The sequence below is a fragment of the Solanum dulcamara genome, chromosome 11 (genome assembly GCF_947179165.1).
Source record: "Solanum dulcamara chromosome 11, daSolDulc1.2, whole genome shotgun sequence".
NCBI classification, from domain to species: domain Eukaryota; kingdom Viridiplantae; phylum Streptophyta; class Magnoliopsida; order Solanales; family Solanaceae; genus Solanum; species Solanum dulcamara.
Window position 1 is genome coordinate 51,677,925 of NC_077247.1, and position 18,260 is coordinate 51,696,184.

Here is an 18,260-nt window from a genome sequence, read left to right on the forward strand (position 1 = left end):
ATATTTGAAATATAATAAATAAATATAATCTCATTATAATTAATTCCAATATAATTTATTTTATTATATAACTAATTCTATTATACCTTGTATTGAGAGGAAATAGTTTTTCAAAGTGATGAATTTAAATCACCGAACAAAAATGGGGGAGTTCTGACTTCTGAGAAGCCGTTAAAAAATATAAAAATTGATTAGCGTTACATGAATGGATAGGAACGAATTCGACGTATTCTCCAAATATATAAAATAGAATTAAATTGTCGGGAAGATTCCGCAGACACATGTTAAAATGCCAAAAACACCCTTCCTTTCTTCATCATCATCCGTCTTTACGAAAACGCGTACTCCCTTTGGCCCCACACGTTTTCCTCTCTCTCTCTCTCTCTCTTTCTTTCTATCCCTCCTCTGCAATTCCCAGGGGTTTTCCTAGTTTTTACCCTCTACTGCCACCTCACTCATCCTCTCTTTTCTTACAACTCAAGATTCCTTTTTCTTGATCGGAATATAAAGATTTCATCTTTTTTCTTCAATTCTGATTTGGGGCTTGTTTGATTTTTCCATGGCGTATCAGATGAGTCCAGGTGGTAGTAGTAGTGGTGGGGGTTCCGGTTCGCCCTTTGCGGGTAGGGGCCCATATGGGGTTGGGGATACCACTTATACAAAGGTTTTTGTTGGTGGGTTGGCTTGGGAGACCAAGAGTGAATCACTTCGAAGTTATTTTGAACAGTTTGGTGATATAATCGAAGCAGTTGTCATCACTGATAAACATACTGGACGCTCTAAAGGCTATGGCTTTGTGAGTCTTTTTATTTAATTATCATCACTTCTTTTCTGTTTAATTTCTCAGATCAATTTTACTACCAGTATAATTGTTCAAAGATTTGTTCTTTCGAAATAATTTTGAGGCAAAACACTCGTCTGTAACATGACAGTCTAGTGGGGATGTTTTCTTGTGCAGTTTTTTTGGGGGATGTACTACTGTAGTTGATGAGCTGGCCATGTAAACACATTCTGTGTGTGTTATCTGGCAATAATTGTCTCTAGCTACATGGCAGAAGTCATGCATAGCATGACACTCTAGGGCCCCCCTTTAGTGTGTAAATTGGGTAGTAATTTAGCAATACTATATTGATTTTTAATTAAGAATAATATCTGTGTTAAAAGAAAATTACAGTTCCAAAAATACATTCTCAATTAGTCTTGGTGGCTGTCCCAGCCTGGATGGACATAGTTATCTAGTACCCGTTTCTGGGTGGGAGTTGGCAGGTATCCCGTGGGAGTTGTCAAGCTGCTGGAAGGTTGGCCCGAACATCACGTTTATTTTAAAAAAACATTCTCAATTCTTTATGTACCAGCTCAGAGTATTTACTTTTTTTTATGGTGACGGCATACATGCTTGAATCTTGATAATGTTCAAAAACCAATTTTTCTGATCATCAATTGTCATAGTTTGATAATATGCTGATTAGTTTACTATGGAAACTAGGTGACATTCCATGATCCTGAGGCTGCATGGAGGGCTTGCGCAAATCCTAATCCAATTATTGATGGTAGAAGGGCTAATTGCAACTTGGCTTCACTTGGGCGACCTCAAGGACTTTTACCTTATGGTAATGCATTAATTTTCTCTTTGATAATGTACTATCATTTTGCTAACTAGTTGTTGTTTCTCTTTTTCTTTTCCTCCTTTTTTTGCACCTTAAGCCTAGGCATTCATGTGGGGGAGTGACTGGGAAAAATATGTCAGTTGATATCTGTGATGTTATCTTTATTTCTCTTTCCCACCTTACTAAACAAAGGCATTTAGGGAAGGCGCATAGATGGGGAAGACTAAAGTTCATCTGATTTATGGAGAGATAGACAGGAGAGCCAGCAATAACATTAATTTTTGATAGCTTATACAGACCTTGTTCAAGATATGTCCCTTTCTTTTGGTGTGGCTGAGCTGGTCTACTAGCTTTGCAGATAGGATACTTTCTGTTTTTTTTTGGAAATTCAGATAGTATACTAAAGTAACAATGTAGTGCTAATAATAACCCAAATAAAGATAAATAACAATGGTAATGCTAACAATTAACCAAAATTTGGAGTGATACAGTTAGCATATTTGGTGCACCATCAACATTTGACAATTACTCATATCTTTCTCCTCTCTTCAATTTTTGATTCTTGTAGGACGTTTGAGATCTTCAATGCCCTATCTGGGAAATCCACAGGCCCCGAGGGGTATGTATATGGGGAGCCCCTATTATCAGCTACCAGTTCCTTACAGCTATCAGCCTGGATTCTCATATCCTCCATATAGGTCAGTAATGACTACCCAAGCAGAACCCTGCTGTTTCCCATTGCATGCAAAGTTCCAATTTTAGGTCGCTCACACGGTATTGGTGTTTCTTCAAGTGAGGAAAACTGTATTCTGATATCATAATTATTAATAATCACCAGAATCGATGTTTGTTCTTTGAAAAAAAATGAAATGAAAGGAATCACCTGCTTTATGTTTTTCAATTGTCCTTTCCAGGTGATCGAAGTGGCAGATTCCTCATTATCATTGAATTGATATATTCGTATCTAAGAGTTGATAGTGTTAGTGTGCTTCTCATTAGATGAGAGTATACCTCAGCTAGTTCATCAAATTTCTGGGAGTCAAAAGCTGATATACTAAGCAAACTCAGTGGGCCAAATATATATATACAGTTTTTTTCTTCTTGGGTGGAAGAACATATTTTAAAATGTGACACAGTATATATTTGTTCTCTTGCAAACATAATCACATCTAACTCATATCAGACTTCAAGTTACTTAACAGTTATTTTATCTAAAAGTTACCCTGCAACTCCTAGACTTATAAATTAATGACTTAGCATTGTAATCTCACAGCATCATCTTTATCACCTTAACTGTCGTGTATTGCAAATTAATTTTTATGAGAGAAGGCGAGAGATGGATCTTTTCTCTTTAACAAGCATGCTCCCCCAAACAGAAATTGAAATTGTGAAGGCAATAAGACAATTTATTTATTTAAAAAATAAAAATAATAATGAGACATGCTTTTACTATGACAATGAGGCCGTTTGGATTGACTTATAAGCTGCTTATAAGCTGTTTTCAGCTTTTTTTGAGTGTTAGGCTGGCCAACTTAAAGTCATTTTGTGTTTAAAATAAGCCCCAATAAATAGTTGGGTTTATTTGGATGAACTTATTTTAAGCAGTTTATTAGTTGAAAACAGCTTATAAGTCAAAAAAAAAGTTGACCTGCACCTATTTTTTTTTTTTAACTTATAAGCAGTTTTCTATTTATAAGCTGCTTAAAAATAAGTCAATCCAGGCTAAATGTCTTTTACTGATACATGTGTCAACATCTATATATTTGTATATTGATGTTCCTGCGGTTCTTGGATTTGATTAGAATTTGTGGTATCAGATATATTTAGAAATGCTTATGAATATGTTAGTACTATCTGAAACACCCTACTGTTCTCATTGATTATCTAATTTTCTTTCATTCTTGAATGACGTATTGGTAGGTTTCCTGCATATGGGCCGGACTATGTTTACCCACAGGTAAGTCTACTTTGCATAGTTGGATGTTAAATAGCACACTTTTCTTCTCTTCATTTTTTTCCTTCTTACAAGGATTGTTTGCTTAATTTGAGGAATGGCTAGTGAATGTGATTTTGTGCATCATTCCCCATCCACGTCTGTGAATATTTTATGCATCATTTTCCTTCCACGGCTATAACTTTTGCTTTTGCATTTCATTCAGATGTATGGGATACCAAGTACTGCTGGCACAAACACATTGCAATTTGGCCAACTTGGGGTGCAACCAGGGAGTCCTGCATATGCGTTTCGTGGTCATTTGATGCCAGGTCCTCAGATGGTGCAATATCAGAGACCTAATGCTAGCGGAACTACGACAGACAATGTTCCTCTGATGCAACTACCATATCATTCAGGTACTACTTTTGTAGGAGTTACTTCCTGTGTCCATGTGCAATCAGAAAGTGTCTTTTTGGTGTCTGTTTCTTCATTTTGTGTTTGCATATGCAAATATATCTTTTCCCAACCCAAAACAAAACTAATGTTCATTTTAGCACCGATTCCCCCAGTTGAGGGGTCTAACTATTTGTGTAAAGAGATGAATTCAACACTTGTCCCAAATGTGGTCTCTGTTTCTGTCACTATGATCTCTATTAGTCTATTATGTGGTCTGTGTGAAAGTAAAAAAGTTAAATTATCTTTTTGTAGTGAAGGTGCTTGATTACCCCATTTCTTCAGGCGTCACAATGCCGTCTCCTCGTCAATCACAGACTGCAGTACAAGCTCGTCCACCGCAATTCACTCAAAGCAGTGGCTCTGACCAAATGGCAGGTTGAATGGTTTAACTGGATGTATCACGGTAAGGAAATCATAAATTTCCATTTTATCTGGCTTTGATGTGAATTTACCTTGAAGATGTGTTTTTTTGATGTTGCTTCAATCGCAGGATGAATTCAAGGAATTGGCTCGCTGTTATTTGTGTGGTAGACTTGGAACATGACCTTGAACGTCAGATGGGGAGGCAAACAGAGGTACTGATTCTCTGTTGGACGGATTTTCGTTAGTAGTGTCTCTCAAATGACTTGCTTATTCTAAACTATATACACTGCATGGTTTAATCGCCAAAGTCATTGCTAAGGCTTATTAGCATTTCTGTTTCAGGTCTTCCAAAGTCATGGCCACCAAGAATTCGAGGGAATCACTTGTAAGATACCAAGAAGTTCAGATAACCATATCAGAAATGAGGAAGTGCCTGGACTGCTCTTTCGCAGTCTGTATGGACAATCCTGCCAGGACTTCAAGTCACTGATTGATTAAAGTATATAATTGAACTGATTGTCGGAAGATGGTTTCCGCAATCAGATTTAGTAGAATCAACATATGATTCTTTAAATAGGCCTGGGTCATCCTGGTCTGTAGGTGTACACTTTTCTTTGATGTCCATTTGACGTGTGCGTCTTTTATTTGTTTTTCTTTTTGGTGTTCCGATCTCCTTAGGGATAGGGGATCAATATCCAGGTCTTCATCTCCATCTATGAACTGCTATTTTCTAGGGACCTTTTCCTCTCGTCACTTTTATGCTTTTCAATATATGTTCCAGTGTGTTTGTTGTTCCTTAGGAAGTAAGTCTCTCACCTTGTTCTCTCCCTTACTAGAAAGGGAAAATAAAGGTCGAAAGTAAGGAACGCAGGGCTACTTTCGAGGACTGGAGAAGGTCTCTGATGCAAAGATCCCGTGCGATTATATGAGCCATGTGCACAGATTTTGCTTGGAGAATGTGAATGCTACTCAATGTAGTTGGTATAGTTTGATCCATCAGATTGGTACCTCTCATTGTGTGCAATACTAGTTGGTAGTAGTGTCTCTTTTTTTCTTGGTCAGGTTCCTTTGTGAACCAATATCAGTGGATGCCTATTCATCCTAGATAGTAATTTTTCTATGCTTGTTTTTCTTGTCCAACAGATTGTTTTCATAGTTGAGGAGAACAATTACATTCTCAAGTCTCACCGTTAATATTGTTCGAATCAAACTAAAGCTACTTGAACCCCCCCTTCATGACCTCTAATCAACCTCTAGCCACTATTGCAGAGTTATTCAACGTTTCACCAGTTTTTAATGCGAAAAAAATTCCTGTAAAAAAACACTTACCTAAAACATGGAATAACTTCAGTTTATGATTCGTTAGAGCTTGAAGCTTTTATCATTGTGCGCTGGAGTTCAGAACTTTTAGAAGTTGAAATAACAATTTATTATGCTAGAGTTTTAACCCAATTTTAAAAACAAAATTCTCTATTGTAATGTTTATAGCATGGTTTATTCGAACTCTGGAATACAATAATGAAATTTTAACTTTCAAAACATTGTTGTGGAGTTCAAAAAAGTTATGGTTGGTTATATAGTTTTTTCATTATTTCACGTACATATCATCCATGAGACTTATTTTAAAACTTTATATTCAAACATTATTTCACTCATTGTCTCTATTTAAAACTTTATCACTATTTCACTCCTAGAGCAAATGTGAAACTTCATGAAAAAAATCGTTGCAAGTTCAAATTTTGTAAATTTCGTGAAATTTCAAACTTCAGCACATTATGGTGGAGTTCCACTTCCACACTTGTCAACGTTTAAACCAGCCACTATGTATTAGAGTTGTTTCTGAATATAATCAGATGTTATTTTCGTATTAAAACTGACTATTTTCTAATAATATTTGAAACGTTATACCCTATAAACTTCAATTGTCGCCTCAAAAACTGATCTCCCACCTATTTTATATAAAAAGAGAGAATTAAGGGAATGATTACTTATTGAAAAAACTATCTAATTACACAAACATTCCCTATATAACAACTAATTTACTCTATAGTTTAAAATAATTACATATTATCTTCCTAATTAATAATTTCATACTAGATTGCAAGTCAAATACATCACTCTTCAGGCGATATGCGTATATTTGATTCTAGATACATTTTGAAATACATATAGATAGGGAAAAAGGGGAGCGAGAGAGGAGAGAGACGAGCGAGATATGAGAGAGGTGAGCAAGAGGGTCAGTGTATCCAAATACATATAAATCACACTAGAAAGAGACATAGTGTATTTAGAATAAATTACACCTAAGTTGACCCGCATGTATTTGAGATACAAGTATCCAAGTGTGCCAGATACATGTATCTGACGAAGAAAATGTGGTTCAAAAGATAATTTCGAAGAATAAACTGAAGACAATTAAATAGACCATAAACTAGTGAGGTTTTTTATAATAATTTAGAACAAGAGACTTGGGAGTTCATTGGGCTGGGTTCGCTTTATATGGACCGGCCCAAGTCAGGAATCCCAACACCTAAATCATGATTCCTAAGTCCCAACACCCAACTGAAATCAACGCGAGTCAAACCCAGCCGAGTCCCCAAACTCGGTCCGACAACTCACCCATCTCTTCCCCAAGATCTCATCAATTTACCTGTAAATTCTGCTCTGAAATCAATTTCCAGAGCTCTTCCCTATTATCAGCAACTCCATATTCTCGCTGAATCCAGAATCGGAGTATTGAAAGCAATGGAGGAGTATCCAGAAGAACTCCGAACTCCGCCGGTAGCATTAGTATCTCTTGTAGGGTGTCCAGAACTTCACGCTACAATCACAACTCACCTTCACTCCGAGCAGCCACCTATAAATGCTCTTGCATTGCCTGATTTCTCCAAGATCTCAATTTTCGCTAAGCCTTCAAAGGACGCTTCTGTTCCGCCTCCACCTGTCGCCGGAATTCTAAAGAAAGATTGGCTTCTTAAACATCGTACTAGAGTTCCAGCAGTTGTAGCCGCTCTATTTAGCTCCGATCACGTCTCCGGCGATCCCGCTCAGTGGCTTCAGGTCTGCACCGATCTTGAAAACCTCAAGTACGCTTCTTTTGTCCTTTTCCAATTACTTTTCGCAATGCGTCTGGTATGGAGGAAAATAGTTTCCACCAAAAATGTAGTATTTGGATCATTTCCAGTGTTCTGTTTCTCCATCTGTTCGGGAAGAAACATTTTCCATTATACCAAACACGTTTTATAGTGATTTTTTAGACGTGTATTCATTAAAAGAGTTGCTTAAGATCGTGTGCTGAATGAACAGAGGTGTATTACGAGGAAGGAACGTTAAATTGGTCGTGATGGTTGTTGCTCCATCAAATTCTAAGGGTGAGTATTTTACAAATTCCTCTGTCTATGATCTATCTATCTTCTTATGGATTTTTTGCATGATCAGACTACCTGCCATTTAATCACAAACTCTTAACAAATACGCTTTCATGTGGAAGAGTTTTAATAGAACAGGAATAGACTTTGACACTTGCTCCAATTTGGGTTTCATACTGGAAATGCTTAATTGACTTCCAATACCTTTACTGTTCATTTGATTGCTAGATTAACCTCCTGAGCAACATTTAGCAATTATTGACTAGACCTGAAATTTTCACAGTACGTTTAAGCAAATGAATTAGTTGGGTGCAATTATATTCATCATATTCAGAGGCACTCAGGCTTGTGAGTTTTCTCGTTACTGGAATATACCAAGTCATGGGTTGTAATGTTTCTTTCCCCGCTACTGGTGTTTGAGACAGAGGGTTGAATGAAATTTGGATAAAGAACGAGTAGAATGATTAAACTATATTTGACTTGCTCCCTTTTCTTTCTTGGTGGGAGGTCTTTCCCTATGTCAACTTTTCCCATTCTTCTCCCATCTTCTCACAATTTGAGGATTTGACCCACATGTGATACTTCTTTTAAACAGATGATTTGAGTGAAGACCGTATGATTGCTCTCAGAAAGCGTGCAGAACTTGACTCCAAGTATCTTATCATCTTTGTTCCAAGCGAATCAGAACTTCAACAGTCCTTGATAAGGTATGGAGTTATTTTCTCACACTATAGCTAAATTTGAATTACAGAACCCGGTTGTCTTTTTTATTTGAGATACCTATTGCAGGTTGGGAAACACATTTTCAGAATTAGCTAATTCTTATTACAAGGATGAAGGAAGAAGAATTAAAGCACGTCTTGAAAGGAAAAATTTCCATTCTGCTGAGCTGAATATTCGGTGCTGTTTCAAAGTAAGGGTTCTCTTTGAAGTTTAATATGTGTTGTCCTTGTCGTATGATATCCATATTACCTAACCTTGTTGGTATAATACAACATTATATTACTATTTCACATTTTATCATTTAAATACTAACCTAGAAACTTGTTATTGTGCCCTTTATTATGTTTTCTTGATTATTCCCTGGAATTTTGCTTATGTCATGATTATGCTGTTCTTAACATTGTGACAGGCTGCTGTATATGCAGAATTTTGCAGAGATTGGGTTGAAGCATTACGGCTGTACGAGGATGCCTATAATGCAGTGCGAGAGGTATATATATGGTAGTCTGCTTGACCTGTAGAATTTCTAGACCACTTCTTGATAGAGTCTTACTCCATTTTAGACAAAGGTGAAGTGCTTTGCATTACCAAGAGATGAGATGTAAAGAACTTTAGAGAACAGAATGTTAGCTTCTTTTTGCTCTTTCATTCCTTTTTTTAGGAGGATGATTGCAGTGTAGTCAAAGTTCCAAATGACTATAAAGGGAAGAGACAAAATGCTGGAGTTTCCGAGAACCCCTCTATCCCTTAGTCTGCATGGTGTGGTCATTTGAGCGAATTCTAATAATGTTGAAGAGATACATTGGTGAAACTTTATGGAGAACTTTTTCTGTTTCTTTCTCATCCATGTGTTGGTGTATTTCTGACTGAAGTTCATTTAGATGTATAGTCACTACTGCCCACTTATAACCATTGGATCTGAGCTCTTAGAGCTTCACCTTGCATTACAGAACCAAGTTTATTGCTTGAGCATGATTCCTTTATTTCTTTTGTGTTTATCTTTTAAATCCAAAGGAACCATCTTATCCAAATAAAAATCCAACGAAGCAACCAAGCGGGGTATATTTCCATCCATGTAGTGGGAATAGCTGACCGCAATAGATAAGTGTGTCTCGTTTCTCGTGTTTAATTATAGTTGCACAGGTTTTCATTGATTTACTTTCTTAATGTTTCTTCTCTTAAGAATAGTTGCATAAAAGGGTGGATGAATTGTAGTTACCAGTTCCAACTTGTATATGAACAAGATACGTTACTAGTTCCATTAATATGAAACAACTTAGCAGATTGCCTGTGTTGTAGCAGATTAATTGCTTTAAGCCTTAAACTGTTGCATAAACACGTTTTGCATTATTATGCATCTTTTGATTCATATAAATAGAGACCTATAAACGATACAGATGGTTGCAACATCAACTAGATTGCCTCCTATTCAACGGTTGATTGAGATCAAATGTGTGGCAGAGCAACTGCATTTCAAGATTTCTACATTGTTGCTGCATGGTGGAAAACTTGCTGAAGCAATTGCCTGGTTCCGTCAGCACTATGCTTCTTACAGGAAGCTTGTTGGATCACCAGAAGTTATTTTCCTGCACTGGGAATGGTTAAGCCAGCAATTTCTAGTATTTGCTGAATTACTAGAGACAAGCTCTGTCACTGCTCAGCATGTTTCTTCTTTGGTTTCAGACGCTACTGATAGAGCAACTGAGTGGGAATTCCATTCAGCTTATTACTTCCAGGTTGGAAAGCTTTCCTTCTCAAGCTATTCATTTATTGTGGTTCGCGTGTTTGATTAGTACCCAAATGACTAATCAACTAAGCCTCAATCAAATTAGTTGGAGTCTTCTATATGAGTCCTATGTATCATTTCTGCTCCTTTCAGACCCCTTTCATTAGGAGTCTCTAAACTAGTGGTCTTCTAAATCTCCCACTTATCCATGCACTAATAGACAAGTCTATTAAAACAAAAAGACTCATGGAAAACATAGGATCTAATTTAAGTGTAACCACAAAACTCAATCATAATTAGTTAGTATCATGTCTATGAATCTAATTTAAGTGTAACCACCTAGTGGGATTTCACTGGGTATGTTGTTGTTGTTGCATGTCTATGAATCGTTACTTACATTATGTTCGATCCTTGGACAAGTTCAGATTGTTCCATAGAGATTGTACGTCTTTTGAGATCGTTACAACTTACAATTACTTCATCAAGAAGTCTTTTGAGATAACTCCTTCCATGTGATTGAGGTCTATATCTTCTCCTTTTATCACCTTCATTTATTGTAATGTCACACCTATAGAGCAGTACATATGGAAATAAGATTTAACTATCGTCAAAATTACATTTTCTTTTCTTGAATGTCAACCACCAGAGTAAGTAGGAAAAAGTGGATGATAATTGATAGTTAGCCTATAGCTCCTTAAAGTTGAACAATCATTAGGCTCTTAATTCACAACTATGTAAGATCCTCCAGAGCTATGGTCTAGTTGTAAGAGCGCGGCTTGTGATGTGCGTGTTAGGCGTACATCACGGGTTTGAATCCTGCCAGAGACAAAAGCCCAGTAAATAAGTGGAGAAGGGTAGAGGGATGGACTTACTAATCCATTGATTTTCGAATCGTCTGCCACTGGCCCTCAGGGATTTCTTGGTTATCAAAAAAAAATCACAACTATGTATCAGCAAGATGGAAATAACCTTTAGCCGCTTTCTCCAATAATCCAGATACCTTTCTTGGTCGTCATCTTCCCCTAAAAGTTCCCATCATATACTAACAGACTTAAAGTCCTTAACTCTCCTAGAAGATTTTATTTTTTTTGAACTGGATATGGAAATGGGCATTACTAATTAACTCCTCCAGACCTTCACATCAAACACAAATGACATTCCTTTTACTTGGAATTGCTATTAGGTATGAGACGGTCTTAATTTGAGAAATTAGAACCAAGTAATATGGAACTTCTTTTACACCATACTGCTCCACTTTTCTGCACAGCAGATGCAGGTTTCACCAGTTCTTTATAGAATCGTCTAATTGTTGGACAAAAGCTGATTTAATGTAGTTGAATATTTGTGAATATTTGTTCATTATTAATGAAAAATAACCTCCTAGTTTCTTGATTTTGTCTCTTGTTCCCTCACTAAGATGACAATGAATGGGGAGATGAGATCGATCAACTTTAGGCCTCAAGGAGCAATTTTGGCATTCTTTCTCTAAACAAGCTGCCAGCAACCATGTTCTGATTTTTAATTTTTGCTTGAAGCCCCATATGTAGCTGAACCTTATACCCTTATGTAATACTTTACCTGCTTTATCCTTATAACTCAAGAATCATGCGAGTCCATTCATATGCTTGCTTATCTAGCTTTATTTTAAACAGCTAGCAGCTCATTACTTGAAGGAAAAGAGTTCTTCTCTCGAACTTGCGCTATCTATGTCTGAAACTTCTGGTGAGATTGATGGGAATGCCGATTCTGTGATAGCTGCTTCTTATGTGGGTCAGTTTGCAAAACTACTGGAGATTGGAGACGCATTTGTTATGCAAGCGTGAGTGTGGTGATTTCCTTGTAGTAAATTAGTTCAGGAATTTTTGTTTTCTTACTTCTCCATACTTTCTGCACATATCCATTTGCAGCCTTAGTGATGAAGAATATTCCCGTTATGCTCTGGCTGAAGGAAAGAGATTGCAGGACTCCTATGAAATTATTGCTCTCCTTAAAAAATCTTTTGAAGCATACAACAATGATAAAGCCTCTCGGATGGCTGCCTACTGCGGTTTCCAAATGGCTAGAGAATATTTCACAGTAGATGAATATAGTAATGCAAAAGAAATTTTTGAGAATGTTGCTAGTCTTTATCGACAGGAAGGCTGGGTTACTCTATTATGGAATGTCTTGGGTTACCTTAGAGACTGCTCAAAGAAAACTGCTCTCGTGAAAGATTTCATTGAGTACTCCCTTGAAATGGCTGCTCTACCAGTTTCTACTAATGCGGTTGGTCAAAGAGACTGTGGCCCAGCTGGGCCTGCAAGTCTTGCCCGGAGAGAAATTATACACAATGAAGTATTTTCGGTAATAAGAGGAGAATCAGAAAGTGCATCTACTGAAGAAAACAGCAGCCTCAAAGTAACAGCTGATAATCCCCTTTATCTTGAGATTGATCTCGTCAGTCCCCTCAGAGCAGTACTTCTTGCTTCAGTTGCTTTTCATGAACAAGTAGTCAAGCCTGGTGCAGAAACAGTGATTACCCTCTCCCTTCTATCTCAACTGCCTCTTAGTGTTGAGATTGATCAACTGGAAATCCAATTTAATCAGTCGGAGTGTAACTTTGTCATTGTTAATGCTCAAAGATCCCATTTAGCTGCAATATCCTGTTTGCAGCCTGGTCGCCGAGTGGAGACAGCTCCCACCCTGGAACTTCGCACAAACAAATGGCTGCGGCTCACATACGATGTGAAACCTGGTAAGCTGATTACTTTACTTTTACTTGTTGCAACTCCAAGCATGAAGTATTTCATGTGTAATTGGAGAACACGTCAAACTGTATATATTCATCCCATGGACAGAACATCCTCCCTAATAATTAACCAAGAAATCATCTATGACGCCTATTTCTTGTTCCCAGACCTCAGAAACAATTTCCAATATAACACTCTGATAAGACCATCAAATCTTTAACTCTGAGCCCTTCTTACATAATGGATCATGTCCCAATTTATCAAATGGATCTTTTATGTCTCGTCATTTGAGTTCCATAAGAACTAAGAGTAACTGGTAAAGTTGCTGCCATGTGACCAGGAGGTCACGGATTCAAGCCTTGGAAACAGCCTCTGGCAGAAATGCAAGGTAAGGCTGCGTACAATAGACCCTTGTGGTCAGGCCCTTCCCCGGACCCTGCGCATAGCGGGAGCCTTAGTGCACCGGGCTGCCCTTTAAGAACTAAGAAGTTCCTCTGTAGTCTTTCCGACTTTTCAGTTGCAGTCGCCGGTGTGCGCATGACAGATGTGTAATATGTCCAGATTGGATCTTGTTTCTTGACTATGCGCCTCCCTCATCAGGTTGATATTTTTTGGTTTCTCTATGTTTTTCCATTTGATTGTTAGGGACCATACTGTTTAGGCTTTCCAAATTCCACCTCATCCCATTGAGTCCTGATTCCAGCTCCTGCTCACACTGAAACACTTAATCCACTGCCACTGTACTGCTTTATCCAGAAGCCAGTCCTTCCGTTGCTGATATAAACAAGAAGGGAGAGAGGGAATCTTATTGTCTTTGACCTCTCTGAGCTGAGAAAAATCCAGTGCGACCGCCATTGATCAAAACTGAATATTTCACTGAGGAGATACTGACTCACACCATTTTAGTTATAATATTTTGCTATTTTCCCCAGTTTTTAATTAAAATATCCCTTTTTATTGCACCTTAAAGTGGGATAACATTTGAATGATGCAGAGCAAAGTGGAAAGCTGGAATGCATTTATGTAACTGCAAGATGGGGTCAACATTTTACTATCTGTTGTCGAGCTGAAAGTCCTGCCTCCATGAGTGATTTGCCCCTCTGGAAGTTTGAAGACATAATGCAAACTATACCAATGAAGGATCCTGGTCTGGCTTTCTCTGGTCAGAAGGCTGTCCAAGTTGAAGAACCAGACCCACAAGTGGATCTAAAGTTAGATTCGTCCGGCCCTGCATTGGTCGGAGAGAGTTTTATTGTTCCTGTGATTATCACCTCAAAGGGCCATAGTGTTCACTCTGGTGAATTGAAAATTAACCTTGTTGATACAAGAGGTGGTGGCTTGCTTAGTCCAAGGGAGGCAGAATCTTTTTCATCAGATAATCTTCATGTAGAACTTGTTGGAATATCTGGACTAGAATGTGAAGATCTTGCTAATTCAGAGAACATTCAAAAAATCCAGCCCTCTTTTGGATTGATTTCGGTCCCCTTTTTGGATGAGGGAGAGTCATGGTCCTGCAAATTAGAAATTAGATGGAACCGTCCTAAGCCTATCATGCTTTATGTGTCACTGGGTTACTTTCCTCAAAGTCCGGAACTTAGCTCACAGAGAGCTCATGTGCACAAAAGCTTGCAAATTGAAGGTAAGACTGCTGTTGTGATGAGCCATCGCTTTATGTTGCCATTTCGAAGGGAACCACTGCTGCTGTCAAAGACCAAACCAGCTTCCGATTCTGACCAAATACCATCTCTGCCTTTGAATGAAACAAGTATGCTAGTTGTTAGTGCTAAGAACTGCACTGAGGTACCTTTGCGCTTGTTGTCCATGTCCATCGAGGCAGTTGATGCTAGCACCTGTGATGTGAAAACTAAGAGCAAGGACCCAGAAGAACACGTGCTGCTTGTGGCAGGAGAAGAGTTTAAACAGGTTTTTGCTGTCACTCCTGAGGTTAATCTTCCTAAGCTAAACATAGGTATTGTGTGTTTGAGATGGAGAAGGGATCATGGAGATGGAGAAAGTTTGGCTTCCTGTAGCACAACATCTGCAGTTCTAACGAAACACATTCTGCCTGATGTAAATGTGGAGCAACCTCCACTGATTGTGAGTGTAGATTGTCCTCCTCATGCTATTCTTGGAAATCCATTTACGTACTCCATCAAAATTACCAACAGAACACAGTTTCTTCAGGAGGTGAAATTCTCTTTAGCCGATTCGCAGAGTTTTGTTTTATCAGGGCCTCATAATGATGCGACTTTTATTTTGCCAAAGTCTGAGCACATACTTACTTATAAGCTTGTACCGCTTGTGTCCGGTTTTCAGCAGCTTCCTAAAATTACATTGACCTCAGTACGATATTCAGCTGGCTTTCAACCTTCCGTTGCAGCTTCTACGGTGTTTGTATTCCCATCTGAGCCTCATTTTGGGTTGAAGGATACTGGAAAGATGAGAGTGAAATCTGTTGCAGCCGAATAGGTTTCCACGTCAAGTTCTTCAAGTTTAAGTTTAGGGGTGATTAGTCGAAGAAGCTTAACGGTAAGAAAGCATGCTTGTGGATTGTTTGAAGCTGCTATATGTGGAATGCTCTCGGCTGTGGATTTGACACACTGCTCTGTTTTGAACTTGGGTCCGGGGACACAATGTACAAGTTCCAAGATGCTGGCATGACATTTTGACTGATGCTTGCCACGAGGAAAATCTTTGGTGGAGATATAGATCTGTGTAAGCAGTAAGTTAGTGTGTTCTCTTCCTTTTGATTATCTGTTCAATCATGTAATTTGTTGCTGAACTCTTAAAGAGGGCGGGTGGCGACCTTTCAAGATTAGATCTGTTGGTAAATCACACTAACTCCACAAAATCTGTGTTTTTTGCATTTACAAATGCGAAACCAGCTAGAAAGATCTTTTAATCCGTTCTTTGTTTTTGTATTGAGCTAAATAGATAACTTGAATCAGAGGTGACGCTGGATATTTGCCTCTGATGATGCAAATATCCTGAAACTTTATGGTTACTGGCTCTGATAAAAATTCACTTTCACTTGCGTCTCTTATTCACTTGGAAGTTTGTTTTTACCTTGACATAGACAAGGCAAAAGGAGCAATAGTTCATAGTAATATTGTACTCTCCCTCATAATATCCGATGTTAAAAATTTGAGACCAACTGTACGAGTGAGGTCTTGGAAGGGTGATGAGATTCACAAGTGGGGTTTTCGGAGGGTGGTGTGTACATAGTCTTACCCCTACCTTGTGACGTAGAAATATTGTTTCGGATAAATCCATAACTCAAGTAAAGCATATAAAACATGATAGAAATACAATATAGAAGATGTCATGTTGAAAATAATGGAAAAATTAATGAACAATAACAACAACTAATAATACGATGATTGAATCAAAAAAAACAACGCCTAATAATAAAATCTAAGGAAAAAAGCATCTCTATGAGGCCATGGCAAATAAATTCTTTGGCCTGTCAGAAACAAATTGTACAGTTACAAACCTTAACAAAGACTGAAGTTGTCTTACATAATAAAAGAAAATGACGTATTGTCATCCATATAGTTACCTATACTGCTCTGCATGATTCTTTATGTGCATTAATATCCAACAACCTACGGTTGAACAACACAGGCAAAAATTAAAAAAATAAAAAATTAATTAAAACAATTCAGCTAAAAATAAACAATTCAGCCATGATTATTGATTCTATAAAGCAAGGATTTTAAGCATTTTCACTCGTCAAAAAACTGTATGAAGCTTAAACACTAATTTTGGGTTTAAAAATTAGTAATAGTACGTACAAATAAAAATAGGGAAATATGCCGAAGATAATGCAAACATTTTAATTTGTTGTCCATCCAAAAATAATACGATCATTTTCTGGTAATAATATGAAACTTACGGATGATTGATTTAGTGCCCGTTTGAATTGTCTTATTTTAGGTGTTTTTAAGTCAAAATAGTTTTTAAACAATTTTGAAGTGTTTGAGTAAAGTTAAATGCTTATAAGCACTTATTTTTAAGTCAAAACAACAAAAATAAGCCAAAAGTCAATCCAAACAGACTATTAGACATCTAAGTTAATGCTAGTAAGATATAACAAATCTTACAATTAATACTTGTTCCTATTGTAATAAAGGAAATATATGAGCTGTAATAACAATTTTTGGTAATATGAATCTCATAGGGGTGATTTAGATATTGAGTCCAAATATAGTATTAATTAAAAAAATATACTGATTTTGTTGGGTTTTACGTGGATACTTTGAGAAAATAGTCAAATGCCTCTTTAACCTATTCGTCAGTTTTCAATTACACATCAATAATTTACTGGGTCGTATTACCTGAGCTATTTAAAAGTGAAATTAATTTAACTTTAAGTGGTGATGTCGCATAGAGAGTAGTGAAAGATTGTGTTTCACTCTCTAGAGTGAGAATCAATAATAACACTAAATGTTATTTTATAATTTTTTTATAGAATATATATTTTCTTTTCTTTTTTTTCCTTAGTTATCTCTCTTTCTTATTTCTCTACCTGTACTTCCTCCACAATTACCATGTCTGAGTCATCATCCTCTTTTCAACCCCAATTCTCCACTCACAAACTCCATTGGAGATGCCCACTTCACTGCGCCATACGAAATCTAGTTATTATTATTGAAAACCTTCCTACAACTCAACCCTTCCCCCCAACAAAACTTACTCAATTAATCCTCCCATCTTTTTCAGCACTCACAAAATCTGACCCATTTTCGCTCACATTAATTCGATCCACATGTATTGAATCGACAAAATTCATCAATCAATTAACCAAATCAGTTGCATAAAGCAGTAAAAAATCTGAAAAAGTGAACAACAATAAGGGGTTTTATTGGGGGGTTTTACGAAGTAGCCAATGAAGTGATTCTTAATGGGATTGTGAGCAAAAATTGAGGTATGATTTTTGGTGGATTTGAGCTTGAACCTTCATTGAATAATTTAGAATTCGGAGGGAAGAAGTGGAGGATTCGGAATACGAGAATGATGCGATGGTGGAAAACGAAAAATTGAGGGAGTCAATGTAGTGATTTTAAGGGACGGACTTGGAGATTTTTGAGAAGAAAAAACGAGTTCTGCCATTGTTGTAAGAAGTTTTGCTTTGAGGAGTGTTGCCTTGGTTCATGAGGAAGAAAGGGAACAAAATAAGTTAAAAATAATTAATAAAAAAAATTAAATGATAAATATACTTATCGAGCTCGTGTAAATCACCATCAGACTCATAACTAGTTATGACTTTTTATGGTGGAATCATTTCCATTTTCAAATAGTGAGGGGTAATAGGACCCGTAAAGTATTAGTGTGTAGTTGAAATTGACGAAT

The 18,260-nt window shown here is 37.3% G+C and overlaps 2 protein-coding genes across 5 annotated transcripts; both read left to right on the forward strand.

Annotated features, from left to right (window-relative positions):
* The first annotated feature begins 311 nt into the window (after positions 1 to 311).
* LOC129872384 (uncharacterized) lies at positions 312 to 5,543 on the forward strand. 3 transcript variants are annotated; one of them, XM_055947373.1, is made up of 8 exons: positions 312 to 796; positions 1,487 to 1,610; positions 2,176 to 2,305; positions 3,528 to 3,564; positions 3,767 to 3,959; positions 4,252 to 4,402; positions 4,490 to 4,574; positions 4,705 to 5,543. In XM_055947373.1, the coding sequence occupies exons 1-6, from the start codon at positions 560 to 562 to the stop codon at positions 4,377 to 4,379; spliced, it is 849 nt and encodes a 282-aa protein (XP_055803348.1). In that variant the 5' UTR covers positions 312 to 559; the 3' UTR covers positions 4,380 to 4,402; positions 4,490 to 4,574; positions 4,705 to 5,543. The 3 variants fall into 3 exon arrangements, with proteins under 3 accessions (XP_055803348.1, XP_055803350.1, XP_055803349.1); XM_055947374.1 differs by having other exon boundaries at positions 336 to 796; positions 4,282 to 4,402; XM_055947375.1 differs by lacking the exons at positions 4,490 to 4,574; positions 4,705 to 5,543 and having other exon boundaries at positions 335 to 796; positions 4,257 to 4,403.
* A 1,173-nt stretch (positions 5,544 to 6,716) lies between these two features.
* On the forward strand, positions 6,717 to 15,942 carry LOC129872383 (uncharacterized). 2 transcript variants are annotated; one of them, XM_055947371.1, is made up of 9 exons: positions 6,717 to 7,448; positions 7,669 to 7,733; positions 8,326 to 8,437; positions 8,520 to 8,643; positions 8,863 to 8,943; positions 9,851 to 10,189; positions 11,832 to 11,998; positions 12,087 to 12,913; positions 13,903 to 15,942. In XM_055947371.1, the coding sequence occupies exons 1-9, from the start codon at positions 7,108 to 7,110 to the stop codon at positions 15,375 to 15,377; spliced, it is 3,531 nt and encodes a 1,176-aa protein (XP_055803346.1). In that variant the 5' UTR covers positions 6,717 to 7,107; the 3' UTR covers positions 15,378 to 15,942. The 2 variants fall into 2 exon arrangements, with proteins under 2 accessions (XP_055803346.1, XP_055803347.1); XM_055947372.1 differs by having other exon boundaries at positions 7,323 to 7,422.
* Positions 15,943 to 18,260: the final 2,318 nt, after the last annotated feature.